The sequence below is a fragment of the Pongo abelii genome, chromosome 5 (assembly GCF_028885655.2).
Source record: "Pongo abelii isolate AG06213 chromosome 5, NHGRI_mPonAbe1-v2.0_pri, whole genome shotgun sequence".
Classification (NCBI taxonomy): domain Eukaryota; kingdom Metazoa; phylum Chordata; class Mammalia; order Primates; family Hominidae; genus Pongo; species Pongo abelii.
The window spans coordinates 160256685-160280928 of NC_071990.2; the positions used below are offsets into that span (position 1 = coordinate 160256685).

The window sequence follows — 24244 nt, forward strand, 5'->3', positions numbered from 1 at the left end:
CTCCCCCGCCTTCTGCCTCTCCCGGGGCGGCGGCGGATGGGCGCGGAGGCGGATAGGCGCGGCTCCCTCCCCCACTCAGGCCCCTTCGCGGGGCGGGGGGCCGGGCCCCCCAGCCCCCACCCGCGCCGTGTCCGGCTCCTCGCGTGCTCGCGGCGGAGCCCTGAGCGCACCGGGTCCGCTTCCTGCGCGCCCCCTCCCCACCTCCCCCGCACCTGCTCCTCCTCCTCGGTCCCGCCCAGCGCGCCGGCAGCCCGATCCCCAGTGCTGGGAGGAGAGAGGGGGCGCAAGCGGCGACACAAAGGGCGGAGCGGCGGGGCCGGGGCCCGGGAGGCTGCGCGGCATGGACGCCGAGTACCCTGCCTTTGAGCCCCCGCTCTGCAGCGAGCTCAAGCACCTGTGCCGGCGGCTGCGGGAGGCGTACCGCGAGCTCAAGGAGGACCTCACGCCCTTCAAGGATGACCGCTACTACAGGTGGGCGCAGCGCGGGCAGCGGCGGGGCGGCCGGAGGCTTCCGGGCCGCAGTCCCCTCCCGGACCCCGGCGGCGCCCCGGCCTTGGCCTGGTCCCGCCGACGGCCGCCTCCGCCCGCCGGGCGCGGAGCCTACGGATGGAGACGGGGTCGGGGCGGGGATCTGGGAGGGACCAGGAAGGGGACTGGGAGCAGGGGTGCTGGCAGCGGCGCGCAGGTTCCTGGATTCCGGGCAGCCCGGCGCCCCCGGCCGAAGAGCCGATTTCCGTTCAGCTGAAACCCTAGCCGAGGCTCCCGCCTCCCCGGAAAGGAGCTGCGGGTTGTGGCTCCTCCCCGCGCCCCGCGTCGTTCTTCTCCCGCGCTCGCCTCGCCGCCCCCGCTCGGGCCTCACGCAGCGGAGTCTGGGGAGGCGACCGCGCGCGCTCCGGAGTCGGGAGGAGGGTCTTGGCCGCAGCTCCGAGCGCCCCAGGCTTTGCAGGACGCCTCGGAGGCTGGGGCGCCGCCAAAGGCTGGGGGCGGCCGGGCGCGGCGGGGAAGACGCCGCGGGGCGCCACGCGGGGACACGGCGCCTGGGAGCGGCTGTGTGGAACTTGTTTGCGTTCATCTCTGTCTGCCTCTTCAGCGGCCTAGGGGAGAGTGGTGGGGACTGCAGACCCTGGCGCCGGCACCCGCCCCCTTCCTCTCTGCGCTCTGCAGTTCGGAGGGGAAGGAAAGTCTGTTCACCGCCAATGGCCGATTTACCCAAAGGCTTGGCGGTGTCGGGACAGCATCCTATCGCGAGTCGGTAGGAAGCTCCCTCACCCCACACCTCAATCTTCCTCATGTGTTAAATGGGAAGTCTGAACCAGAAGGTCTCAGAAAGCTGAGGTTTCGTCATGATTTACTCACTTTGTGCTAAGGGCGGCGAGGGTATCGCATTGCTATGGGGAACGGGTGGTCGTCATTTTTCTAAGACCCATCCTGTGCTAATCATAGGTACATGCTCAGAAAAAGGTGTGTCACACTTATCTTCACATCTGTTAAAAAACCTAATGCCTTCCCACGGGCTAATCAGCAACGCAGCGGGACCGGGGTCATGGTTACTGAGTGAAAAAGCCCATTTTAAACAAATGTAAAAAATCATGTGATGTGGCTTTTGGGCGAGCCTGGAAATCTGTCTTAATGCAGCCTCATGGAAGACCTGAGGGTATGGGAAAAGAACCCACAGTTTCATATCATTCTTGTTAAATAAGATTGTTTCCAATCTCCTTTTCTACTAGTCCCCCGTCCCCCGCCCCCTACTCTGTTTTTTTTTTTCCTATTTATTTATTTATTGAGACAGGTTCTTGCCCTGTCGCCCAGGCTGGAGTGCAGTGGTGCAATCTTGGCTCAATGCATCCTCCACGTCCCTGGCTCAACCAAGCAATCCTTCTACCTCAGCCTCCTGAGTAGCTGGGACCACAGGCCTGTGCCCCATCACCTAATTTTTGTATTTTTTGTAGAGATGGAATCTCCCTGTATTGCCCAGGCTGGTCTCAAACTCCTGGGCTCAAGTGATGCTTCCACCTTGGCCTCCCAAAGTACTGAGATTATAGGCGTGAGCCACCATGCCTGGCCTTTTTTTTTTTTTGTCTGTATTTTCTTTTCCTGGGAATATTTCTTTGGCAACACAGCTAGTGAAAGTGGAATGATCGCAGTGCAAACAGCCGAGAAGAGAACACACCCCAGTGGTTAATCTCCATCTTTATTCATTGACCAATGTATTCACCTGGTAGTTACTGAGCATCTTTTATGTTCCTGCTGTTGTTCTAGGCGTTGTGAATACAGTGGTGAGCAAGACAGGGTCTTTGCTGTCCTGGGGCTTACAGATAATAAACCAAGTGACATGAGAGAGTGACAGGGTGCTGCCACACAGAAGGTAGTCAGGTGAGGCTCATCTTGAAGGTGACATTTGTCTGAGAACTGAAAAATGAGGAGCTAACCAGACAAGGAGGCAGGGAGGAAAGTCCCAGAAGAGGAAGGAGTATTGCAAAGTCCCTGAGGCCATAAAAACATGAAATGTTCAAAGCACAGATAGAAGACAAGCGAGCCTGGAGCACTGTAATCAGAGAGAAAGACAGGGCCAGGCCCTGAAGAACCTTGAAGGTCAGACTAAGGAATGTGGATTTCACTGGGACTGCAGTGTGAAGCCACTAGGGGATTTTACACGGGACAAGTGACATCAGCAATTTGGCTGCCTGTGCTACAGCAAGCATTTGAGTCTTTGCTCCAGGAGCCACTTCCTTAGTTGAGTTGGAGCTTGAAGACAGATTCACAGCAGTGATCAGTGATGGATTCTGCCCCGCCACCCGCCATGAGCACAAGTTGACTGCAGAGTACTTTACAGTATTTTGTACAGACAGGGCAGTTAGGCTGAATCACAAAGTCTGTTTTATAGTGAGAAGATGTTTTAGATCACTGAACTATCTTCAGTAGCTCCATTGAATTTTTATATCAATGGATTGTCGCTGTACAAAACTAGGTGAAATACTCGGGTTTCTAAGTTGGGAAGCTGCTAGTTACAGCTCCACATCTGTCTAGCTGGAAGGTGAAATTGCTACTATGATTTTGGCTCCTTCTCTTCTCACTGTCTTCATTTCCTTATTGGTGATTTATGAGTAAAACGCATCAGCTCTTTTCCCTGGAGGACCAGGGACTCACCTCATGTGGTTGGCAGTTTTCTCATAACAGGGTGAAGCAAAGAACACAGCTGCTAAAGCTCCGTTTATAAAACATGATTGGCCCCTCTGTTCACCAGCATGGCTGTTTGCATATTTGCTACATAATTTGGCATCAGTGAAGAGCTGCAGCTATGTGATGAAAAGACTCATGGCCATTTTCACAAAATGAGAGATGACAGTTGTACTGCCTGTCAGGAGAGGGAAGGTGGTAAAACAGTAGGCCAGGGATCTGAAATCCTGGTTCTAGCCCCAGTTCTACCCTTTGCTAACTCCCTGGCCTGGGGGGGAGTTAATTGCATTTCACTGGACAATCCATTTCCACATCAGGGTAAAGAAACCCTCTTCACACGGATTTTCGTAAGACTCAAACACTTTTTGAAGAGAGCACTAAAGATGTTTTCAGATACACATAACAGAAAAACCACAGCGAACTAGTCTAAACAATAAGGAAATGAATTGGGTTGCTGATCCAGGAGCTTAATGATGTAATCACGTTCTTTTCTTTTTAACTTGATAGCAATTGGCTGCTGATAATCATTTGGGCTATTGCTTCTCATTCACATTCATGGGGGAAACTGGCTGGCTTTCTTTGGCTGTCTCTAAAAGAAAAAGAATAACTTGAAGTCTACAGAAAACTCCTTGAATCTCCGTATCTACACCCCACCAAAATGGTAACAAGGACATGGAATGTTCACGTACTGCAGATAGGAGGGTAAATTGCTATAATCATGGAAAACCACGTGGGAAGCAGCTACTAAAGTTGAACATACACATTTCCTCAGGCCCAGCATTTGCTGTCGGTTATATGCCCTGCAGAAATGCATACATGGGGCCGTCAGAAGACATGTACTAAAGTGTTAATAACAGCACAAGTTGTAATACTCCTAAACTGGAAAGTAGCCAGATACTAAAAAACAGTAGAATGGACAAAGGCAGCTGGGCGCGGTGGCTCGTGCCTGTAATCCCAGCACTTTGGGAGGCCAAGGCAGGCGGATCACTTGAGCCCAGGAGTTGGAGACCAGCCTGAGCAACGTAGTGAAAGCCCATCTCTACAAAAAATAGAAAACTTAGCCGGGCGTGGTGGTGCACGCCTGTGATCCCAGTTACTTGGGAGGCTGAGGCACGAGAATCGCTTGAACCCTGGGGGAACTGGTAAGATCAGGATCCGCAGTGCTGGCTGCGCATCAGAATCATCCGAAAGAGCTGTTTCTTTTTTTTGAGAGCGAGAGTCTCACCCCTGTCACCAAGGCTGGAGTGCAGTGGTGTGGTCATGGCTCACTGCAGCCTTGACCTCCTCGACTCCTCGCCCGCAGCCGCCCAGGTAGCTGGTACTACAGGCATGTGCCACCATACCCAACTAATTTTTTTGTTCATTTGAATTTTTTCGTAGAGACAAGGTCTCACTATGTTGCCCAGGCTGGTTTTGAACTTCTGAGCTCAAGGATGTGAGGGAGCTTTTAAAAACACAGATGCCCAGGTCCCACCCTTGAGGATTCTAATGTAACTGACCTGGGCTGGGTCTCTTGCCAGGATGGAGAATCATGAGGGGTGAGTGAACTATCTTAGAGCAGGCCAGGCGCGGTGGCTCATGCCTTAATCCTAGCACTTTGGGAGGCTGATGGGGGCAGATCACTTGAGGTCAGGAGTTCGAGACCAGCCTGGCCAACATGGCGAAACCCGTCTCTACTAAAAAATACAAAAATTAGCTGGGTGTGATGGCGAGCGCCTGTAATCCCAGTTACTCAGGAGGCTGAGGCAGGAGAATTGCTTGAACCAGGGAGGCAGAGGTTGCAGTGAGCTGAGATCGTGCCATTGCACTCCAGCCTGGGCGACAAGAGCAAGACTCCATCTCAAAAAACAAACAAAAAAACCCCCAAAAACCAAAAGAATTATCTTAGAGCAGCAGGTGGAGACACCCTGGGGCACCCATCTCCTCCTCTGATGGATTTTCCAATGGGTGGCAGTATTGGCAGCCAGGTGCCACGTCTCCCTCTCCCCACACAAAGCTCAGTGACTGCTGTCAGCTCACCTTGGCTCATGCTCCGTTTCCACGCCTCCAGGCTGGCCAACCTTCCTTTCTGCTTTGACACCTTTGATCAGGTTACATTCAGGTTTAAAGGTCTGGGAGCCATGTTTTTTATTTAAGGCCAACGTTATTTCCTGATGCATCTGTACTGATTTTGATGTAAGCATATCAGAGGGCCTCATCTTTTCTCCTTGTTTTCAAGTTACTGGGTACACCTCGGTGTAACTATTGACTGACAACTCTCTGTCTTTTGTTTCTTTTTTTGGTGGGAGGAGACAGTGAGTGTCCCTGATGAGACTGGGATTTTATCTTTTTTTTTTTTTTTTTTTGAGACGGAGTCTTGCTCTGTTACCTAAGACTGGAGTGCAGTGGCCTGATCTCAGCTCATTGCAACCTCCACCTCCCGGGTTCAATCGATTCTCCTGGCTCAGCCTCCCAAGTAGCTGAGATTACAGGCATGCGCCACTATGCCTGGCTAATTTTTGTTTTTTTTTAGTAGAGATGGGGCTTCATCATGATGCCCAGGCTGGTCTTGAACTCCTGACCTCAAGTGATCCACCCACTTTGGCCTCCCAAATTGCAGGGATTACAAGTGTGAGCCACCGCACCCGGCCTAGATATTCTTTTAATCACACAGCCAGAGGCTAACATATTCTGAATGTCACATATAGTATTGGGCATATTTATGTCTATAATGGACATCTCTTGAATTATATTTTGTCAGATACTGAAGTTGTTATTCTGTTACTGAGTCCTTACTGTGTACTGAGTACTGGACCAAGTGCTTACATGCATCATCTTATATAATCTTCCCAACAACCCTCAGAGGAAAATGAAGTCTAGCAAGACCAAGTAACTTGTTCGAGGTTGCATTTTAGAACCAGAATTCAAACCCAAGTCTGTATTGTATGCACTTACCAGAGCTCTTCCTGGTGGTTACCTAGGCTTAATTATTTCTTTGCGTACCTTGGGGTAAGCGGAGCTATTGCCCATACAGCAGAGTGTGGGTTTCTTTTTGTTGTTTGTTTATTTTTGAGGCAGAGTCTTGCTCTGTTGCCCAGGCTAGAGTGCAGTGACGTGACCTCGGCTCACTACAACCTACACCTCCCGGGTTCAAGCAATTCTTGTGCCTCAGCCTCTTGAGTAGCTGGGACTACATGCGTGGACCACCACACCTGGCTAATTTTTGTATTTTTAGTAGAGAAGGGGTTTCACCATGTTGGCCAGGCTGGTCTCGAACTGCTGACCTCGGGATCTGCCTGCTTCGGCCTCCAGAGTGGTTTTTGTTTGTTTGTTTGTTTGTTTTTTGAGACAGAGTTTTGCTCAGTCACCCAGGCTGGAGTGCAGTGGCGCGATCTCAGCTCACTGCAACCTCCACCTCCCAGGTTCAAATGATTCTCCTGCTTCAGCCTCCCGAGTAGCTGGGACTACAGGTGCGTGCCACCACGCCTGGCTAATTTTTTGTATTTTTAGTAGAGACGAGGTTTTACTGTGTTAGCCAGGATAGTTTCGATCTCCTGACCTCGTGGTCTGCTTGTCTCAGCCTCCCAAAGTGCTGGGAACCTCGCCTGGCCTCAGAGTATGTTTATTTAAGCCACATCTCGCTCTGAATTGAGAGGAAGAAATAAAGATACTAATTTCCTGGATAGCAAAGCAGGTATAAGCATCCCATCTGTTCTTCCTGGTCATCACCCGGCTGCAAGGATGACTCAGTTCTGGCAACTGAAAGACTATCCTTTGCCAGAGGAGAACAGGCCTCAAGTCTGGTGGGACACCTGAAGCTTGAAGTGGACCTCGTTCCCCAGATGTGGAAGCTGGGGTGCTGGGGCCGCCTTCTAGTGCTGTGGTAAGAAAATACCACAGCCTGCAGGGCTCAAGCAACAGGGATGTATTGTCTCCTGGTTCTGAGGCCAGAAGTCCGAAATCCAGGTGTTGGCAGAGTTGGCTCCTCCTGAGGGACATTCTGTCCCATGCCTTTTCTCCGGCTTCTGGTAGCTTCGGGCTTGGCTTGTAGATGTCTGTCATCTCCCTGTGTCTTCACATCGTCTTCCTTCTATGTGTGTGTCCAAATCTCCCCTTTTTATAAGGACATCAGTCACACTGGATTTAGGGCCTGCCTTAATGACCTCATTTTAGCTTGCTTGTCTGCCAAGGCCTCATCACCAAATAAGGCCACGTTCACAGGCACTGGGTGTTAGGACTTTAGCATCTTTTTGGGGACACAAGCCACACCCTAACAGGCTTTCCTTGAAAAGAACGGCTCATGTGTTGATACAGGGCTGTGGATTTTGGCTCCTCTCTGCCAATATTTTCTAAGCATAGCAGCTGAATGCTTGATGAACAAGAGTCAGGAGGACTGGGCAGGTCCTGGCTTGGATCGGACGCTGTGCTTATTGGAAATCGGGTCTGCACATCTTATAGGATGATCTTGGATCCCTTCTGGCTCTAAAACGGAGATAGCAGACTGATAGCGCAGCTGTGTCTGGATCAGCGTGGCTCCGTCTCCCCGGCAGAGGTGTCTGAAACCTTCACTGTGTCACCTGAGTTGCCTGAGTTTCTCAGGTGCAAATTGGAGAGGGTGTGTGTGTGTGTGTGTGTGTGTGTTTTGGGGTGAGGGAGAGTATGCAATGAAGGCAGAGGAAACAGGCTCTGGCCTAGCTCAGGAGCTGTTGGGTCAGAGATATGGTGCTCAGCGCATCCTGGCTTGAAAGTCTAGTGTTCCAGGAAACCCCCCCGTCCCAGAAAAATCAGGATGGTTGGTCAACCTAAAGGTGGATCAGGACGCAAGGAGCCACTCCAGGTTAAGCCAGGCTGGGTGAGGCAGGGTTGGAGACTCAGATAGATGAGCCGTCTGTTGTGGTAGTGTGTGCGCGCTGGGGTATCACGGTCAGGTAGCGGGCAGAAGGCGGCTGAAAGCTAACTGAACAGTGCAGAAAGGGACGGGGCGCTCATTTCCCCAATTTCTTCAGCCTCAATGGCATTCCCTTCTATGAGCCTCAGGGCAAACCCCTGAGCTCTTGCGCTCTGGGGTCTTGGTCTTCCCACCTTCCTTCCAGCTGGCTGGTTCTCTTGCTCTTCTTGGCTCAGTCCTCATCACCTCCTCCCCTGCTCAATGGACAGCTCCCTGTAAGGCCTGCCCACGGCCTCAGAGCTGTGCTTCTCAAAGGAGAACTCCCTCCTGCTCTTTTTGTAACAGCAACTATGTTGTAGTCCCTCTTTTCCTATCCCGAAATGAAATTCCTTGAAAACGTCATACGTGCTTCCATAACTTAAAAAAATTAAATTACCCTAAATGTCATCTAAACAAGCAATGAAAGAAGTGTAATTTATAAGAAATAGCATGCATTTCAACGTGAAAATACCCTGGCAAGACTACCCTAAAAGGAAAACGCCCCGGGGTGACGGTTTAGGAAGCTGGCACCTTACAGCCGCACAGGGAGAGGATGCTGCCCCACCGCTCAGGGGCCAGGCAGCTCTCCAGGCCCCGTTCCCCTGCGGCTTGCTCAGCTGTGGGCTGCAGGGCACTGCTATGCCTACTCCGAACGTTTCTGCACCAGCGTTCCCGCTACACCCCCCTTTCTTCCTTACCCCATGTTTACTGGAGTTGTGAGGTTTAGGCCATACTTAGGAAATCAGGACATAGCCCCATTGTTCTGCATGTTCAAGGCCATAGCAGAGGATTTATTTGTGACCCTGGGACCCACAACTGCACAGAATCATCACATGCCTGGGACTGGCCTCCCCTGGCATTGTCGTGACTTGGAAAGTCATGGCAGATGACGGGTCTCGCTGGAGCAGCGCTTGTTTTGCTACGCAGGAAGCAGCTTGAGCGAAGGGCTGATCGCCTGCCTGTGGGAGCAGAGCTCTGAAGGCGTGAGGCAGGCTCGTCATGAGCAACGCCGCCCGCTTTTCCAGCTGCTATGGGATGCAGGGGCACGTGGCGGGTGGGCGTCGTCCTGACTTCTCTGCCTCCTGGGGAATGAAGGAACCCAACAGAACTTGGAAACGTGCTGTAAGGGGGGCATGGCTACACTCTTTCCATTCTTTTTTAGTTTTTTTTGGTGGTGGTTGTCTTGTTTTTTAGAAACGGGGTCTCACTACGTTACCCAGGTTGGAGTGCAGTGGCTCCTCATAGTGCAGTCGTGGTGCACTACAGCCTCGAACTTCTGGGCTCAAGTGATTCTGATTCTCCCACCTCAGCCTCCTGAATAACTGGGGCTCTGGCTTCCCATTCTTTTTAATACACCTACTTGGCTAGGAAAGTACCCTCTGCGCTGTGTTTGTTCATGGTGGAGTACATCCAGCAAAGTAATCTTGGTTGTTTACTGTTGACGTTCAGCCTTCAAGTCTTGTCAGGATTTAAAAACAGAGTTTTGTTCCTAAGTGAAGATAATGACCAGTTTCCCTGGCTTATCTATCTGGCATGACCGGGGCAGTGTTTCTGATGTATAAACCCATGCTCTTCGGTGAACAGAGCCCCCTGTTTAGGATTCAGGCCGACAGAGATTACTTCCTATTCCATCTGGAAAGATCGAGCATGCTCCTGCCTTGTGGTGACAAGCTGGGAGCTCCAGAACCCGCATTCTTCCAGTGGAGACTGTCCTCAGCTTCTGCAAGCGGAAATGCAAAACCAAATACCCTCCCCTCAGGCTGCAGTAGGAATGAGAACATATTAGAACTTTGCTGTAGTTCTCATCATTGGCAGCTATGTCAGGGACAGCTAGAGGCACCGATAGTCACTTTATAAAGATGTGGCAACTACAGCATTGAAGACCATTGGTTGCAAGTATTAGTTTCAGCCAAAAAGGGTAAACATTACGAGAATACAGGGATCATTCACAGACCAAAGGGCAAAAATGCAGCTGAACCCCAGGAAAGAGCTGGAGCTGAAACTGAACCCCAGGAAAGTGTTGGAGCTGAAACTGAGCCCCAGGAAGGAGCTGACGTGGCATGGATTCCATGGGTTCATCTTCTAGATCTCTCTTGCCAATGCCCTACATTGTGGGTTATCAAATTTACTGTACATTAGAATCCCTTAGGGAGCTTTAAAAATACTGATGCCAGCCAGGCGCGATGGCTCACACCTGTAATCCCAGCACTTTGGGAGGCCCAGGTGGGCAGATCACAAGGTCAGGATTTCGAGACCAGCCTGGCCAATATGGTGAAACCCCGTCTCTACTAAAAATACAAAAATCAGCAGGGCTTGGTGGCGGGCGCCTGTAGTCCCAGCTGCTTGTGAGGCTGAGGCAGGAGAATCATTTGAACCCGGGAGGTGGAGGTTGCAGTGAGCCCAGACTGTGCCACTGCACTCCAGCCTGGGCGACAGAGCGAGACTCCATCTCAAAAACAAAAACAAACAAACAAATAAAAAATACTGATGCCAGCTGGGCGCAGTGGCTCATGCCTGTAATCCCAGCACTTTGGGAGGCTGAGGTGGGCAGATTGCTTGAGCCCAGGGGTTCCATACCAGCCTGGACAACATGGCAACGCTTCATCTCTACAAAAATACAGTAATTAGCTGGCCGTGGTGGCAGCTGCCTGTAGTCCCAGCTACTTAGGAAGCTGAGGTGGGAGGATTATCTGAGCCTGGGAACTCGAGGCTGCAGTGAACCATGATTGTGCCACTGCACTTCAGCCTGGGCAACAGAGTGAGACCCTGTCTCTAAATAAATAAATACAAAAATACCGACGCCTAAGCCCTGCTTCAGATCTGACTCAGTTGGTTTGGGGTTCAGCCTGAGCACTGGGTTTTTTTTAAAGCTCCCCAAGTGATTCTAACTTCTGCAGAAGCTGAGGGTCTCCACCCTCAGCTGGGGCCTCAGCGAAGCCCTGAAATCCTGCTAGCTTTTCCCAGGCTGCTCATTTCTCCAGACTTTGTAACAATGATTCCAAACCTTTTCGACCTCTTTGCACTGGATCTAGTTGACAGGCCCCCCAGGCCCCCTTGGTCCTGCCCGTATCCACCTCCCCTCTCCTACCCTGCCCCCGGGCCACTGGTCCCTGGCCTTGCCTCCCGACCTGACCGCCTGGTGCAGGCCCCAGAGGTTGCGGTGAGTCGATATCACGCCATTGCACTCTGGCCTCGGCAACAAGAGTGAAACTCCATCTCCAAAAAAAAAAAAAAAAGTCCTGACAAATAGGTTGGTGAAAGCCATGAAGAGAAGCAGTTCCCAGCCTCTGCCCCTTCCACGCCACAGACCAAAGAGCTGCTTTGGTGCTGACCGACATGGGGGCTCCTTCGCCCCACGCTGACTGAACTGGCAGCCACGGGCCTGGCTCCCCGGGGCTGCTTGACGGCCGGGTAACATCACCTGGATGTGTAGGTCAGACTTTGGCTGAGGGTGACAGTGACTAGACAGAGCTAACAGATTGTTTCCGAACACAGTAGTTTGGAAATAAACCAGCCGTGTTTGTCCTGAAGCTCTGGCCCACGTGCACCCTCTGAAACGTACTCTCCAACCTCCTGTCTGACTCCATCCTCTCTCCTTCTTTCCCTGGGATTGTACCACTCCCAATAAAACTGACATGGAAACTGTTGCTCTAGGTTCTGTGTTTGAGGGAACCCAGCTGCTAAGACATTCTTTAAATGTTGAGATAATCTTGCCCGGTAACTCATAGAAAAACATGGGCCAGAAGGAGGGTGGCCAACGATCCTTGTTTGCCTGGGACTGAGGGTGTCTTCGGGACAGGGACTTTCAGTGCTCATACTTGGAAAGTCTCAGGCAAACCAGAATCAGCCGGTTGCTCTGGCCAGGTGGCAGGAATGCTCTCAGCTGCCACCTCCAGTCCTTCGCTCACTGGCCCTCCAACTCCCTTCCCTTGTTCCGAGGGATGGTGTCCTCATTCTCTAAACGATGAGGAAATGGGTGTCTTACTGTGAGGCAGCCAGCAGGCCCAGGGCAGTCATTTGTTCAACACACAGGGGCTTGGTGTCTTTCTCTAGCGAGCTGGGTGCCAGGTCCTGGAAAGAGGAGGACGAATAAAGTCTTGCACGGTGAGGTTGTAGGAGACGGTGATGGAGAGGCGCTGCTCAAACATTGAAAATAAATTAAAATACATGTTTCAGTTTGATAGCTTGGGACTGATACTTAAAAACCAACCAAGGCAGAGAAGGTGAAGAGTGTTGGGAGGCTGGAGCCTCATTCCTGGTCAGCACCCGGGGCTTGTGAGGGATGGCCTTGCTGTGCCAGAGAGACAGGGAGGGGCCTGCTCTACTCACCAGGCTTTGTTATTGTAAATTCCAGAAACAGCAGGGGCCACACAAAATAGAGCATTTGCTTTAATGGTGGCAAAGGGGACAAAATGAGGGAATATGTGCACACTTCTTTTTTGTTTGTTTGTTTGTTTGTTTGAGATAGGGTCTCTCTCTGTCGCCCAGGCTGGAGCGCAGTGGCGCGATCACGGCTCACTGCAACCTCCGCCTTCCGGGTTCAAGCAATTCTTCTGCCTCAGCCTCCCGAGTAGCTGGAACTACAGGTGCGCCACCATGCCCGGCTGATTTTTGTATTTTTAGTAGAGATGGGGTTTCACCATATTGGCCAGGCTGGTCTCGAACTCCTGACCTCGTGATCCACCCACCTTAGCCTCCCAAAGTGCTGGGATTACAGGTGTGAGCCACCGCACCCGGCCTACGCTTCTTAACATATAGTAGTAGACTTTCAAGTGATTCTGAATGTTCTGTGCATAATTATCTCACCTTTGGAAATGAAGAAAGGAGAGAATGCAAACATGGTTGTTTACAGACTTCAGGACTATGGTGGTGTCAGCCTAAATAACAGAAAGCGGCTCTCAAAAATAATATTTATTTGGGAGCAAAGCATTGCAATGGGAATATGCATTCCACAGTAAGCTCTGTGCGTAGTCAGGGCGGTAAAGGAAGACAAAGGTTTTTAAAGGAAAAATGAAGAGGATTACATAATTGCTTTGAGATAATTATTTTTGGCTACAAGGATCAATAACAAGGGTGATGCCAATTTGAGGTTGGACCGGCAGTGGCTGGGCAGGTGTTGTTGCAGGAGTATTTTTTTGTATGTAAGGTGGTGACGGCCTTTATGCAACGCTGTGGTTTTTGTAGAGTCTTTTGTGATAGTTTTTGTTACCAGGCATTTATGCATAAGTGCATAAGACTCCTCTTCATGGCCTTCCCCAACCTATTTGTCAGGACTTTTTTTTTTTTTTAACACAACTGACTCCACTTTGATTCTGATAATTTTCCCATTCCCTCTTTTGATCAAGATCTTTCTCCAAAAGCGTCACTGATCAATCATCCTGTAGTTAGGTTTTGATGTCCCTCTGTGTTTGGATGGACCTGTCTTGGGTTGCTGGTCTGGTCCCATGTTGGAGGGCATGAATGGTGGCCAGGAGTCAGTGTCAAAACCCTTTCAGCCACATTTGAGCAACAAGGGAGCTTTGAAGGGACTGGCTGTGAGGCTAAGAGATGGGGTTTCACCATGTTGGTCAGGCTGGTCTCGAACTCCTGACCTCAGGTGATCTGCCCCCCTTGGCCTCCCAAAGTGCTGGGGTCACAGGCATGAGCCACCACGCCCGGCCGAGACTTGTTTCTTAAAATGTGTCTAGTTTCAGCCGGGTGCGGTGGCTCATGCCTGTAATCCCAGCACTTTGGGAGGCCGTGGCTGGCGGATCACAAGGTCAAGAGATCGAGACCATCCTGACCAACATGGTGAAGCCCCGTCTCTACTGAAAATAGAAAAATTATCTGGGCGTGGTGTCGCGTACCTGTAGTCTCAGCTACTTGGGAGGCTGAGGCAAGAGAATTGCTTGAACCTGGGAGGCGGAGGTTGCAATGAGCCGAGATGGCACCACTGCACTCTAGCCTAGTGACAGAGTGAGACTCCGTCTCAAAAAAAAAGAAAAAAATGTATATAGTTTCATCTTATAGGTCTTAGGAGCAAAGTAGTCCCCAATTTTAGTAATTTCATGGAAAAAAGTTGGATTGGAGAAATCCAGAAGAATTCAGGACCTAGCCTAGTCTATAAGCAAATAACAAGCACTTGAAGTTAATGCACAGAGCTACCATTTATAGTTTTTATAGTGTATTATATATAGCACTCCAGCCTGGGCGAGAGTGAGACTCCGTCTCAGAAAAAAAAAAAAAAAAAAAAAAAGAACCGATAGTGTTTTAAATAAAAATCATACAAACATTATCTTTATCAATTACTTTTTTTTTTTTTTTTTTTTTTTTTAGACAGAGTTTCTCTCTGTTGCCAAGCTGGAGTGCAGTGGTGCAATCTCGGCTCACTGCAAATTCCAACTCCTGGTTCAAGCGATTCTCCTGCCTCAGCCTCCCGAGTAGCTGGGACTGCAGGCATGCACCACCATGTCCAGCTAATTTTTTTGTTTTTAGTAGAGACGGGGTTTCACCATGTTGGCCAGGAGGGTCTCAATCTCCTGACCTCGTGATTAGCCCACCTCGGCCTCCCAAAGTGCTGGGATTACAGGTGTGAGCCACTGTGCCCGGCTCAATTATTTAATTTTATGTAATTAATTTTTGTTTTGCTTGATCTGAATTAGCAGTTTCATAAACCCGTCAGTTTATTTATTAGAGTTCTGGGAATTTTATTGAATCCACTGTTCCTACAATTACTAGAAATGTGTTCAAGAGTACTTGTTAGGGTCTTTTCCATGAAAAGCCATTTTGGAGTATAGCTAATTGTAAATGTTTTTAGGGACAAATCAAAACAATAACTGTGGATGACAAAACACAGAATAGCCAGGGTTAAGAACCTGACAAACATTCATTATAATCGGGAATTGCCAAGGAAATGTAGTTATTTCTATTACACACAACGTTTTAAGATAGCAACCAGAATCATGACTGACAGCATCACATCAGGACCATTAGACTTTTACAAATTTTACATAATCTTTAAGATACATCAATAACATATCTCTAAAAAATATAGCTTTAAAGTAGATTTAACATAACAAGTAAAATGTGATTGATAATGTATTATCTAATTTTTGAAACATTTGTATTGATAACATATCCATAAATGTAATTGAAAGAAGAGCTGCTATCACTGATCATTTGAGAGTGTTTCCCATGGAGCAAGTAAGCCTAATCATTTCCTATCACTATGAGATGATATGAGAGATACAGTTTTTATGCTCTCCAGGGGCCTAACTGGTAAATTCCCAAGTTAATTTTAGGTCAAAAGATTTAATTTAGAATTTTGATCCTGGGGAGGCCTGCCAAAGATGTCAAAAAGTTTACAGTCCTTGCTCAAGACAGGATCACAGCTCACTGTGAAATAATAGTTATTTAAGCAGAGTGGTAATCGAAAGATTTTAAAAGCAATACAGAAAGGCATGTGAAATTAAAAAACCTTAATCCTTTTAAAGCTCAGTTTTCTTGAGTAATCAAAAATTGAATAGAGATAACACAGGAAATTATCCTAATAAAATATAAATCCTTTGTTTTTTTTAGGCCAGTTACCAAAAGGTGAAGAAAAACCTCCTGCAGTGTGATTGCACCTCCTGCAGTGTGATTGCTTTTCCTTATGGGAAGCCCACTTAGATATCTTGGAAGTTGAACCTGATGAAAGGTACTTACATTTAATCAGAAGCAGGAAGAATGTGTTCAGGATGTTGAGTGTACACTATATCATAGAGGAATATACACAAGAAAACTAATACATTGAGCGGGGAATACATGGATCTTAGAGAAAGTGAGAGCCTGTGAAGTTTCCTTGTTATACAGAGCAATTCAGACACATCAAGAAAAGCCAAGAGTACAGAATCAAGTTACACTGGAGGAAAAGATTGCTGCTTCAGGTCTTCAAGATAAACATTTTAGCATTGGGCCATAAGAGCAGAGTTAGAACTGAAGGGAAAAGTTACAGGAGCTGATAAAAAGGTTGAAGGAGAGAGTTATCGCCTCAGCCTTATCAGGGAAGAAAGAGCTGCAGGCAGTGATGTGTGACCTGCCAGTCATGGGCTGTGAGATGGAACCAAAGTTGAGCTTCTGAGAGATGAACCTGAGAAGCTTTAAGATGAAAACTCTACCTCAAGAAGTGAAATTACCATTCGGAATGAAAAAACAACATTTCTGTCTTGAAACTAGAGAAATTTAAGTGGCTTTCAGGAAAAAATGTGACAGAAATAGAAACTGTCAGCGAGGCACAGAGGCTCATGCCTGTCATCCCAGCACTTTCAGAGGCTGATGCGGGAGGATCACTTGAGCCTAGTTTGAGACCAGCCTGGGCAACATGGTGAGACCCCAGTCCTGCAAAACAGTTAAAAAATTAGCCAGGTGTGGTGGTGTGTGCCTGTGGTTCCAGTTACATGGGTGGCTGAGGCAGGAGGATTGTTTGAGCCTGAAAGGTTGAAGCTGCTGTGAGTTGTGATTGTGCCATTGCACTCCAGCCTGGGTGACAGAGAGGGTCCCTGTCTCAAAAAAAAAAAAAAAAAATTTGGAAATGAACCAGACATTTAATGAATATCTGTTGTTTAACATACCATAAAACTTGAAGATTTTAAATTACATAAAAAGCTTATTTATAAACACGTATACCATTTACATTTACAAAATTTATTTATTTTTAACAATTATACCTAGATTACTTATTAAAACTGAGATATTAGACAAAGCTAGTCATCAGTTATTTCTCTGTTAACCATTTTTATAGCCTGTGCATATCAGGTGTTCACCTAAGAACCTTAAATATATGGTTATTTTGTCAATAACTCAGAAGATACAGCTATTTTTATTAAACCAACAATATTAAATTAGTCTTATCAAAGAATTGTACAAAAAATCATTTTATTTTAGGCTGGGTTTATAGTTTTATAATCTTTGTGCTAAACCCTAATACCTTAAAACATCTAATGAAGACCAATATAAAACTGTCTGCCACGAAACCCATGCAACAATATATTAATATGTTGACGATTGTGCAGACATTTTTATTTTTTTCAGCAATTTAAAAACTAGTTTATTTATTAAAGACATTCTTAAGTCACATGAACTAAAACGCATTCGGGTTAATTAATACAGAGAGCAAGTCGGCACTTAATGTCATTAGTAGGTTCTTGGAAATTGTGACTGGGTGAAACAATGTCCAGCAGGTCCTCAAATGATGTCACTTTGTTCAATGCTGTTTCATTATTTTTATTTTTATTTTCTGAGACAGAGTTTTGCTCTGTTGCCCAGGCTGGAGTGTAATGGCACCATCTCAGCTCGCCGGAACCCCCACCTCCCGGGTTAAAGTGATTCTCCTGCCTCATCCTCCCGAGTAGCCGGGATTACAGGTGCCAGCCACCACGCCTGGCTAATTATTTTATTTTATTTTATTTTTTGAGACGGAGTTTCGCTTTTGTTGCCCAGGCTGGAGTGCAATGGCCCGGTCTTGGCTCACTGCAACCTCCACCTCCCAGGTTCAAGCGATTCTCCTGCCTCAGCCTCCCGAGCAGCTGGGATTACAGGCGCCTGCCACCACGCCCGGCTAATTTTTGTATTTTTAGTAGAGACGAGGTTTCACCATGTCGGTCAGGCTGATCTCGAACTCTTGACCTCAGGCAGTCCGCTCACCTCGGCCTCCCAAAGTGCTGGGATTACAGGCGTGAGCCACCGCGCCCGGCCATTTTTGTATTTTTAGTAGAGATGGGATTTCGCCATGTTGGCCAGTCTGGTCTCGAACTCCTGACCTCAGGTGATCCACCTGCCTCAGCCTCCCAAAGTGCTAGGATTACAGGCGTGAGCCACTTCGCCTGGCCAATGCTGTTTCATTATAACATTGATGAGGAAAAAAATTGGTTTCATTATACATTGTTTTGCTCAAAGTCACAGTTTCCAACAACCTATTCACAACATTAAGTCAGGACTTACTGTATTTTATATGAAAGCTCATTTATCTAAGTCAATCTGAATAGAATTTAAGGGTCCATGCTAGATCTTACCATGAAGACACAACATAAAACATAATACACGTACATGTGTAAATGCACCGAAACATATATCCACACACAGAAATATCTTATAGCTTTCATTTTAGAATGTTAGTCATGAGACAGTAAAAGATAATAAAACACAGCTGGATCCAAATTGTATTATTGACAAAATTGAAACCTGTTCACATGTCTGAACTTTATTTGCCCTGATAGGTGATCTAATGAAGATGGTGGACCAAGATTTTGGACAAAGCAGTTTGGTTTTTAAAAATGTCTTTTACTCCCACTCTTTTGCTTTTTTCAGTTTTAAATGAGTTTAGGGTTACATTTTCAATGTTTACATTTTAGCTAGGACTGGCTGAATTGTATAAGGAAAGCAAACTCTCCAAAGAGCCTTGAACTAGTAACAAATGTATCTTTTGTTTGCCCATCTGGTTTGCTTGGTTAATGTGAACAGGGAAGAATGTTAGCAGGGTTTCCTTCCTGTGTTTGGCTTTTTCTTTTTGGCCCCCTGTGTGGCAGAAAAAGCAATTTTTATGCCAGACAGAGACACCTTATATTATTGCTCTGAGCTCAAGATTTTGACTTGTTTGATCTGTGAGCTTTTTATAAAGATTTATCTAATTTTTTCTTTATCGATCCTTCAACTAACTTCAATTACCCTTAACAATTATTAGTCAGGCAAAACTAAATTTACCTTAAAAGAGATGATCCTTAGGCCTAGGTTGTTGGTTTTGGTTTAAAAAATCTTGGCTGGAATGCCATAAGCAGTGAGTTTTATCTCAACTCCAGTAGAAAAGTCAGCAGATTTAAAGTAAGCAGAAAAAAATAGAGATAGAGAATTTAGAAGACTCTACCTGCTAACTGTATAGTTGCAGAGGTGTTTTTAGAGAATTCAGATAGTGATCATTTGAGTTCTGAACGTTTCTTGATGTAATTTGTCTATCAGTTTAAAAATGTGTGTGAAAAGAAGCCATAATATACAGCTAGCTGGAGTCCCAGAAGACTTGAGAGAATCCCATTGACTTGACTTGAGAATCCCATTCTGCTTTTTACTAATCTCTCAGGAGCAAAGGAAATCCTATAAATACTGTCAGCGAATGTCAGGAGTTTGGACAATGTTTAGATGGTGGCTTTTAACTAGCCATCATGGGCCCACCATTTAGAATGTTTGTTTTTCTCTTGGAAGATTTTCAGAAACAAGCAAGGGAAAAAAGACGAATCATTTATAGACACATAACTAAACCAAAATCAGTGTAGTCACAAGCTTTAACTCAGCATGCAGATCAAACGAAATATTAAATTACACATGCAGAAAGCAGCAAAAGTAAATTAACCAGAAAAGACACGTCTCAGAGACAGAATGTCAATTCTGTAGAAACCAGAGTACTCAAACCAGCATGTCTTTCTACCAAAAAGGACTTTTCAGAAAAGACAAAAAAGTCTTCTATCATCCCAGTAGGGATGTAAGGCAGCCTTTATTAAGGCAGCCTTATAACCAAAACAAATCCAGAATAATATCAAAAAGCCGCTACCAAAAAGAGGGAGCGTGGGTCTTAGAGAAGAGTTGCCATGGCCAAAAAGGCAAGCTGTGCCAGCAGAGTTCAGAGGGCTCAAGTGAGTACCGCACACCCGTTCTAAGAATCATCACTTCCTTCCCATAGTGATTCTTTTCCCGATTCCACTTCTGACACATTTGCGTCAACCTAAATAACAAACAAAGAGGCTCTCTAAAAGAAATGATATTTATCCAGGAATAGGGCATTGCAATGGGAATATATGTGCCATAGTGAACTATGTGCATTTTCAGGGAGGTATAGAAAGATGAAGGTTTTTAAAGGAACAATGGGGAGGATTACATCATTGTTTTGAGTTAATTATGCTTGGCTACAAGGATCACTCACAGGGGGATGCCAGTCTCAAGTTGGACAGGCAGTTACTGGGCAGATGTCCTCGCAAAAGTGTAAGATTGCGATGGTCTTTGTGCAAGGTTATGGTTTTTATAGTCTTTTGTTACAGTTTTTGTTATCAAGCATTTATGCATGAGAATCCTCTTCATGGCTTTCTCTGGCTCTATTTGTCAGGATTGTTTTTGTTTTTGGTATTTTTTTTGAGATGGAGTCTTGCTCTGTTGCCCAGGCTGGAGTGCAGTGACGCCATCTCGGCTCACTGTAACCGCCACCTCCTGGGTTCAAGTGATTCTCTTGCCTCAGCCTCATGACTAGCTGGGATTACAGGCACCTGCAACCACAATCGGGTAATTTTTGTATTTTGGTGGCCAAGCTGGTCTCAAACTCCTGAGCTCAAGTGATCCGCGCTCTTCAGCCTCCCAAAGTGCTGGGATTATAGGCCTGAGCCACTGCACCTGGCCTGTTTTTTGTTTTTAATACAAGTGACTCCATTTTAATTCTGACAACTTTCACAGTAGCTTATCTCCAAAGGCGGTGCACCTCCCAGGATCCCAGCACTTTGGGAGGCTGAGGCAGGCAGATTGCTTGAGCCCAGGAGTTCAAGACCAGCCTGGACAACATAGTGAAACCTTGTCTCTACAAAAAATACAAAGTTAGCTGGTTGTGGTAGTGCACACCTGTAGTCCCAGCTACATGGGAGACTGAGGCTGGAGGATCTTTTGAGTGGGAGGCAGAGGCTGCAGTGAGCGGAGATTGCGCCACTGCATTCTAGCCTGAGTGACAGAGCGAGACTCTGTCTCAAAAACAAACAAACCGGTCATGTGAGAAATGGCTGATAGATCAGACCAGGCTTCTTAGAGCCCAGAATAGTTTGGGTCCCTTTCCCCTTTTCATAACATGGTCATAGCACCTTTCATTTCCTTTTCTATCACAGCTGTAATTAAGTACTTATTTATTTATTTATTTATTTATTTATTTGAGACAGAGTCTTGCTCTGTCGCTCAGGCTGGAGTGCAGTGGCGTGATCTCGGCTCACTGCAATCTCCACCTCCTGGGTTTAAGCAATTCTCCTGCTTCAGCCTCCCAAGTACCTGGGATTACAGGCACCTGCCACTACGCCCAGCTAATTTTTGTATTTTTAGTAGAGATAGGTTTCGCCATATTGGCCAAGATGGTCTTGAACTCCTGAGCTCAGGTGATCCCCGCCTCAGCCTCCCAAAGTGCTGGGATTATAGGCGTGAGCCACCATGCCCGGCTGATTAAATAATTATTTAGATTATTGTTTGTTCTTGACTAGAAAAGGACAGGGACCTCATCTGTCTATTCATGTTGTGCTTCCAGAGCTGAGAGTTGTTCCTGGCACACACAGAGTGCTCCATTAATGTTTGAAGAACAAATAAATGAGAAAACGAGTATGATGGGAGAAGAGGAGCTGAGGGCCATGTGGTTGTTTACATCCTTGAAGGAGTCTTGGGAGAGGGCTCATGCTGACTTGGGTGACGCTGGACAGCAAATCCAGGGAGATCTGACAGGAAGGAATTGCCAGGAGGTAGTTTGGAGCCAAATGCGCACAGTGAGGGCCAGGGGTCCCTGGGGTGGCGACAGTTTCCTCTCGCTGGAGATGCCTCAGGAGAGACCAGGCAGCTGGCACAGAGCAGGGATTTACGCGTCACCTCATGCTGCTCTGGGCTGGAGGTAGATACTGGCTGCCTCTAGGCAAATGTGGCCAGCAAGTGTGCTTTGTTTAGTCCCTCCCAAGGTTTAAGATATTTTTTCGAATTAGTTTCCAACATTCTAGAATCAGAAGTGTCGAAAGACAAAATGACAGCAAATTTAAAGATCCTAAGTAGCTTTTCTTCATGATTCTAGAATTGGGCAGCCCTCAGAACCAACAGGTTCGAAGGACTCCGGGGCTGCAACGTGGTTAGACAACATTTATGGACAGAAAGTGGAACTGAGGCGCAGACAGCTTGATTGGTTACAGCTTTGTGTTCTAGCTTATTTGAATCAGCTAACCACCTGCCAATGACAGAAGCTCACTGGCTGTGATTGGCTGAGACTCAGCTGTTTGTTACAAAAGCATCCTCCTCAATTAGGGTGTCGTCTCTTTTATGTTAACTATGCCAGGCTGCAGCTACTTATGTAAGGACTCAAGTAGGGAGGCATCCTCAGGCCTAAACATTTAACAGAAGGTGTCACATGAAAACGCATGTTTGGGCTGGTTGCGGTGGCTCACGTCTGTAATTTAACAGGCCCCGGGGTTGCGGACCCCTGCTCTAGCTCATAGAACTCCCTCCGTCTCACCCCTTCCCGCGCCCCATGTCCCTGTTAACAATCTGTCCCTGCAGGTACCGAGTTTCTGTTCTCCGGTCTTGTTGCTATGAAGAACCCTTTCCCTCTGCTTATGTATGAAAAGAACTTGAGAAATAATCTGTTGTTATTCCTTGAAGAGTTGCGGTTTAGGATTCAGAGCACTAATGAAATTTTGTGTTACTATTCCTTGCTGTCCTGGCTTAGACTGTGCTTTGCTTGGTATCTCCCCCTTTTTTGCCCCCTCTTCCTAATATCCACCTCACCCTCCAGATTCAGCCCAAACTCTGCCTTCTCTCTCCTACCTTCTCCACTCCCCCAAGGCGAGTTAGGCACCCTTCCTCACTGTAGCACCCTGAGCTAAGGGTACCTAAATTACTGTTGGTAATTTTCTTTGCCTGTAATTTCACTGAGGGCAGGAACTGTTTCTTATTCCTGTCCACACTTTTCTGCCAATAGTAGGCCTGTTTACGGTTTAGTGAATGAATGAGGATACATTGCAAAGGAAGCTTGGAAGTCCTTTAACTCATGCAGACCGACTTTAAACCCACAGCACACGGGAACACGGGACATTTTGAGTAATGCTCCAAAGAGAATCTCAGAAATAGCCGAACCTTGGTTCTCATCCATTCTTGATTACAGAAATGGAGAACACTGAGCCAAGATGCGAAATCAGGAAAGTGCTTTTGGTCCACTGGTCTAGCTGCAGTCTAGAAGCGGCTTGCGGGAGAAGCTACCAGAAAGAGCCCGGAAGGTCTCCTGTCATCATTCGGGGTGGCAGAAGTTTGTCCTGGCTTTTAACCCTTTTTGGGGTCACAAGACCCTTTGGGAATGAATATACAGCTATAGCTCCTCTCCCTAGAAAAATGCAGACACCCATAGCGTTTTCCAGACAACTGCAGGGCATTCATGGACTCCCGAGGCCCATCCTTACGCCCCGACACTCGGGAAGTAGGAGTGAATGAATGCGCTGTTTCCCTGCCCTAGGGACAAGAAGTAAATTAAGTCATTCATTCACTCATTCCTTCTGTCTGGAGCCTCGGCTCAGGGCTAGCCTGGGTGCTCCCGGCCGTGGGGCTCCGCCCTCGCACGGGGCCACGAAGCGGGGCCACCCCCCTCGCCGCGCGCCCACCCCCCTCGCCGCGCGCCCACCCCCCTCGCCGCGCGCCCACCCCCCTCGCCGCGCGCCCACCCCCCTCGCCGCGCGCCCACCCCCCTCGCCGCGCGCCCACCCCCCTCGCCGCGCGCCCACCCCCCTCGCCGCGCGCCCACCCCCCTCGCCGCGCGCCCACCCCCCTCGCCGCGCGCCCGCTTCCACCGCGCCGCGCCCCCTTCCGCCGTGAGAGTCGCTTCCGCGCACGTGATCTCGGCGTCGCGCTCTGATGAGTTTTCCGCGGTCGGCCGCTTCTGGGCCGCTGTCGCTCCGGCTCCGGCTGCGGCTGCCGCTGCCGAGGCTGCTGCGCGGCGCCTGGCGGGCTCGGGACGCGCGGGCCGGGGCCGAGGGCTCTGGGCGCCGAGATGGAGCCGTGAGTCCCCGGCCGAGCGGGCGGGCTGGCTGGGTCTCCGGACACTCCGGCCGAAAGTTGGGGCTCCCTGGCTCCCGGCGCCGAGCCGCAGGGTCCCTGGCGCCCACGTGGAACTGGGGGCAGGGAAAAGGGCGCTGAGCGGGGGGCTTCGCGGGCGGGTCAGGCGGAGGTGTCTGCGCTGGGCGAGAGTAGACCGGGGCCGAGGCTCCCTCCTGCCTGCCCGCCCGGCCGCGGTTAGAGACCGGGATGCGGTCGGGGTTCCGGGACGGAGTTGGGAGGCAGAGCGCGCACCGGGGGGTCGAGAGAATCGGGGGGCGCTGCGGCCCTTCCCCGGCGGAGGGTGGCCGTCCGCACGGAGCCCCGCCGCCTCCCGGGCAGCCTCTCCGGCCGGAAAGG

General features: G+C 48.5%; 1 protein-coding gene across 3 annotated transcripts in view; it reads left to right on the forward strand.

Annotated features, from left to right (window-relative positions):
* The first annotated feature begins 245 nt into the window (after positions 1-245).
* The window catches only part of TMEM181 (transmembrane protein 181), a 97085-nt gene continuing 73086 nt past the window's right edge, over positions 246-24244 (forward strand). The window contains exon 1 of one of the 3 annotated variants that reach the window (XM_054558385.2): positions 246-471. In XM_054558385.2, coding sequence (XP_054414360.1) covers positions 341-471 — 131 coding nt within the window. In that variant the 5' untranslated portion in view covers positions 246-340. Of the gene's footprint in view, positions 472-23684; positions 23849-24244 lie in introns of those variants that run through there. The other 2 variants (XM_024248271.3, XM_063725267.1) reach the window with 2 other exon arrangements.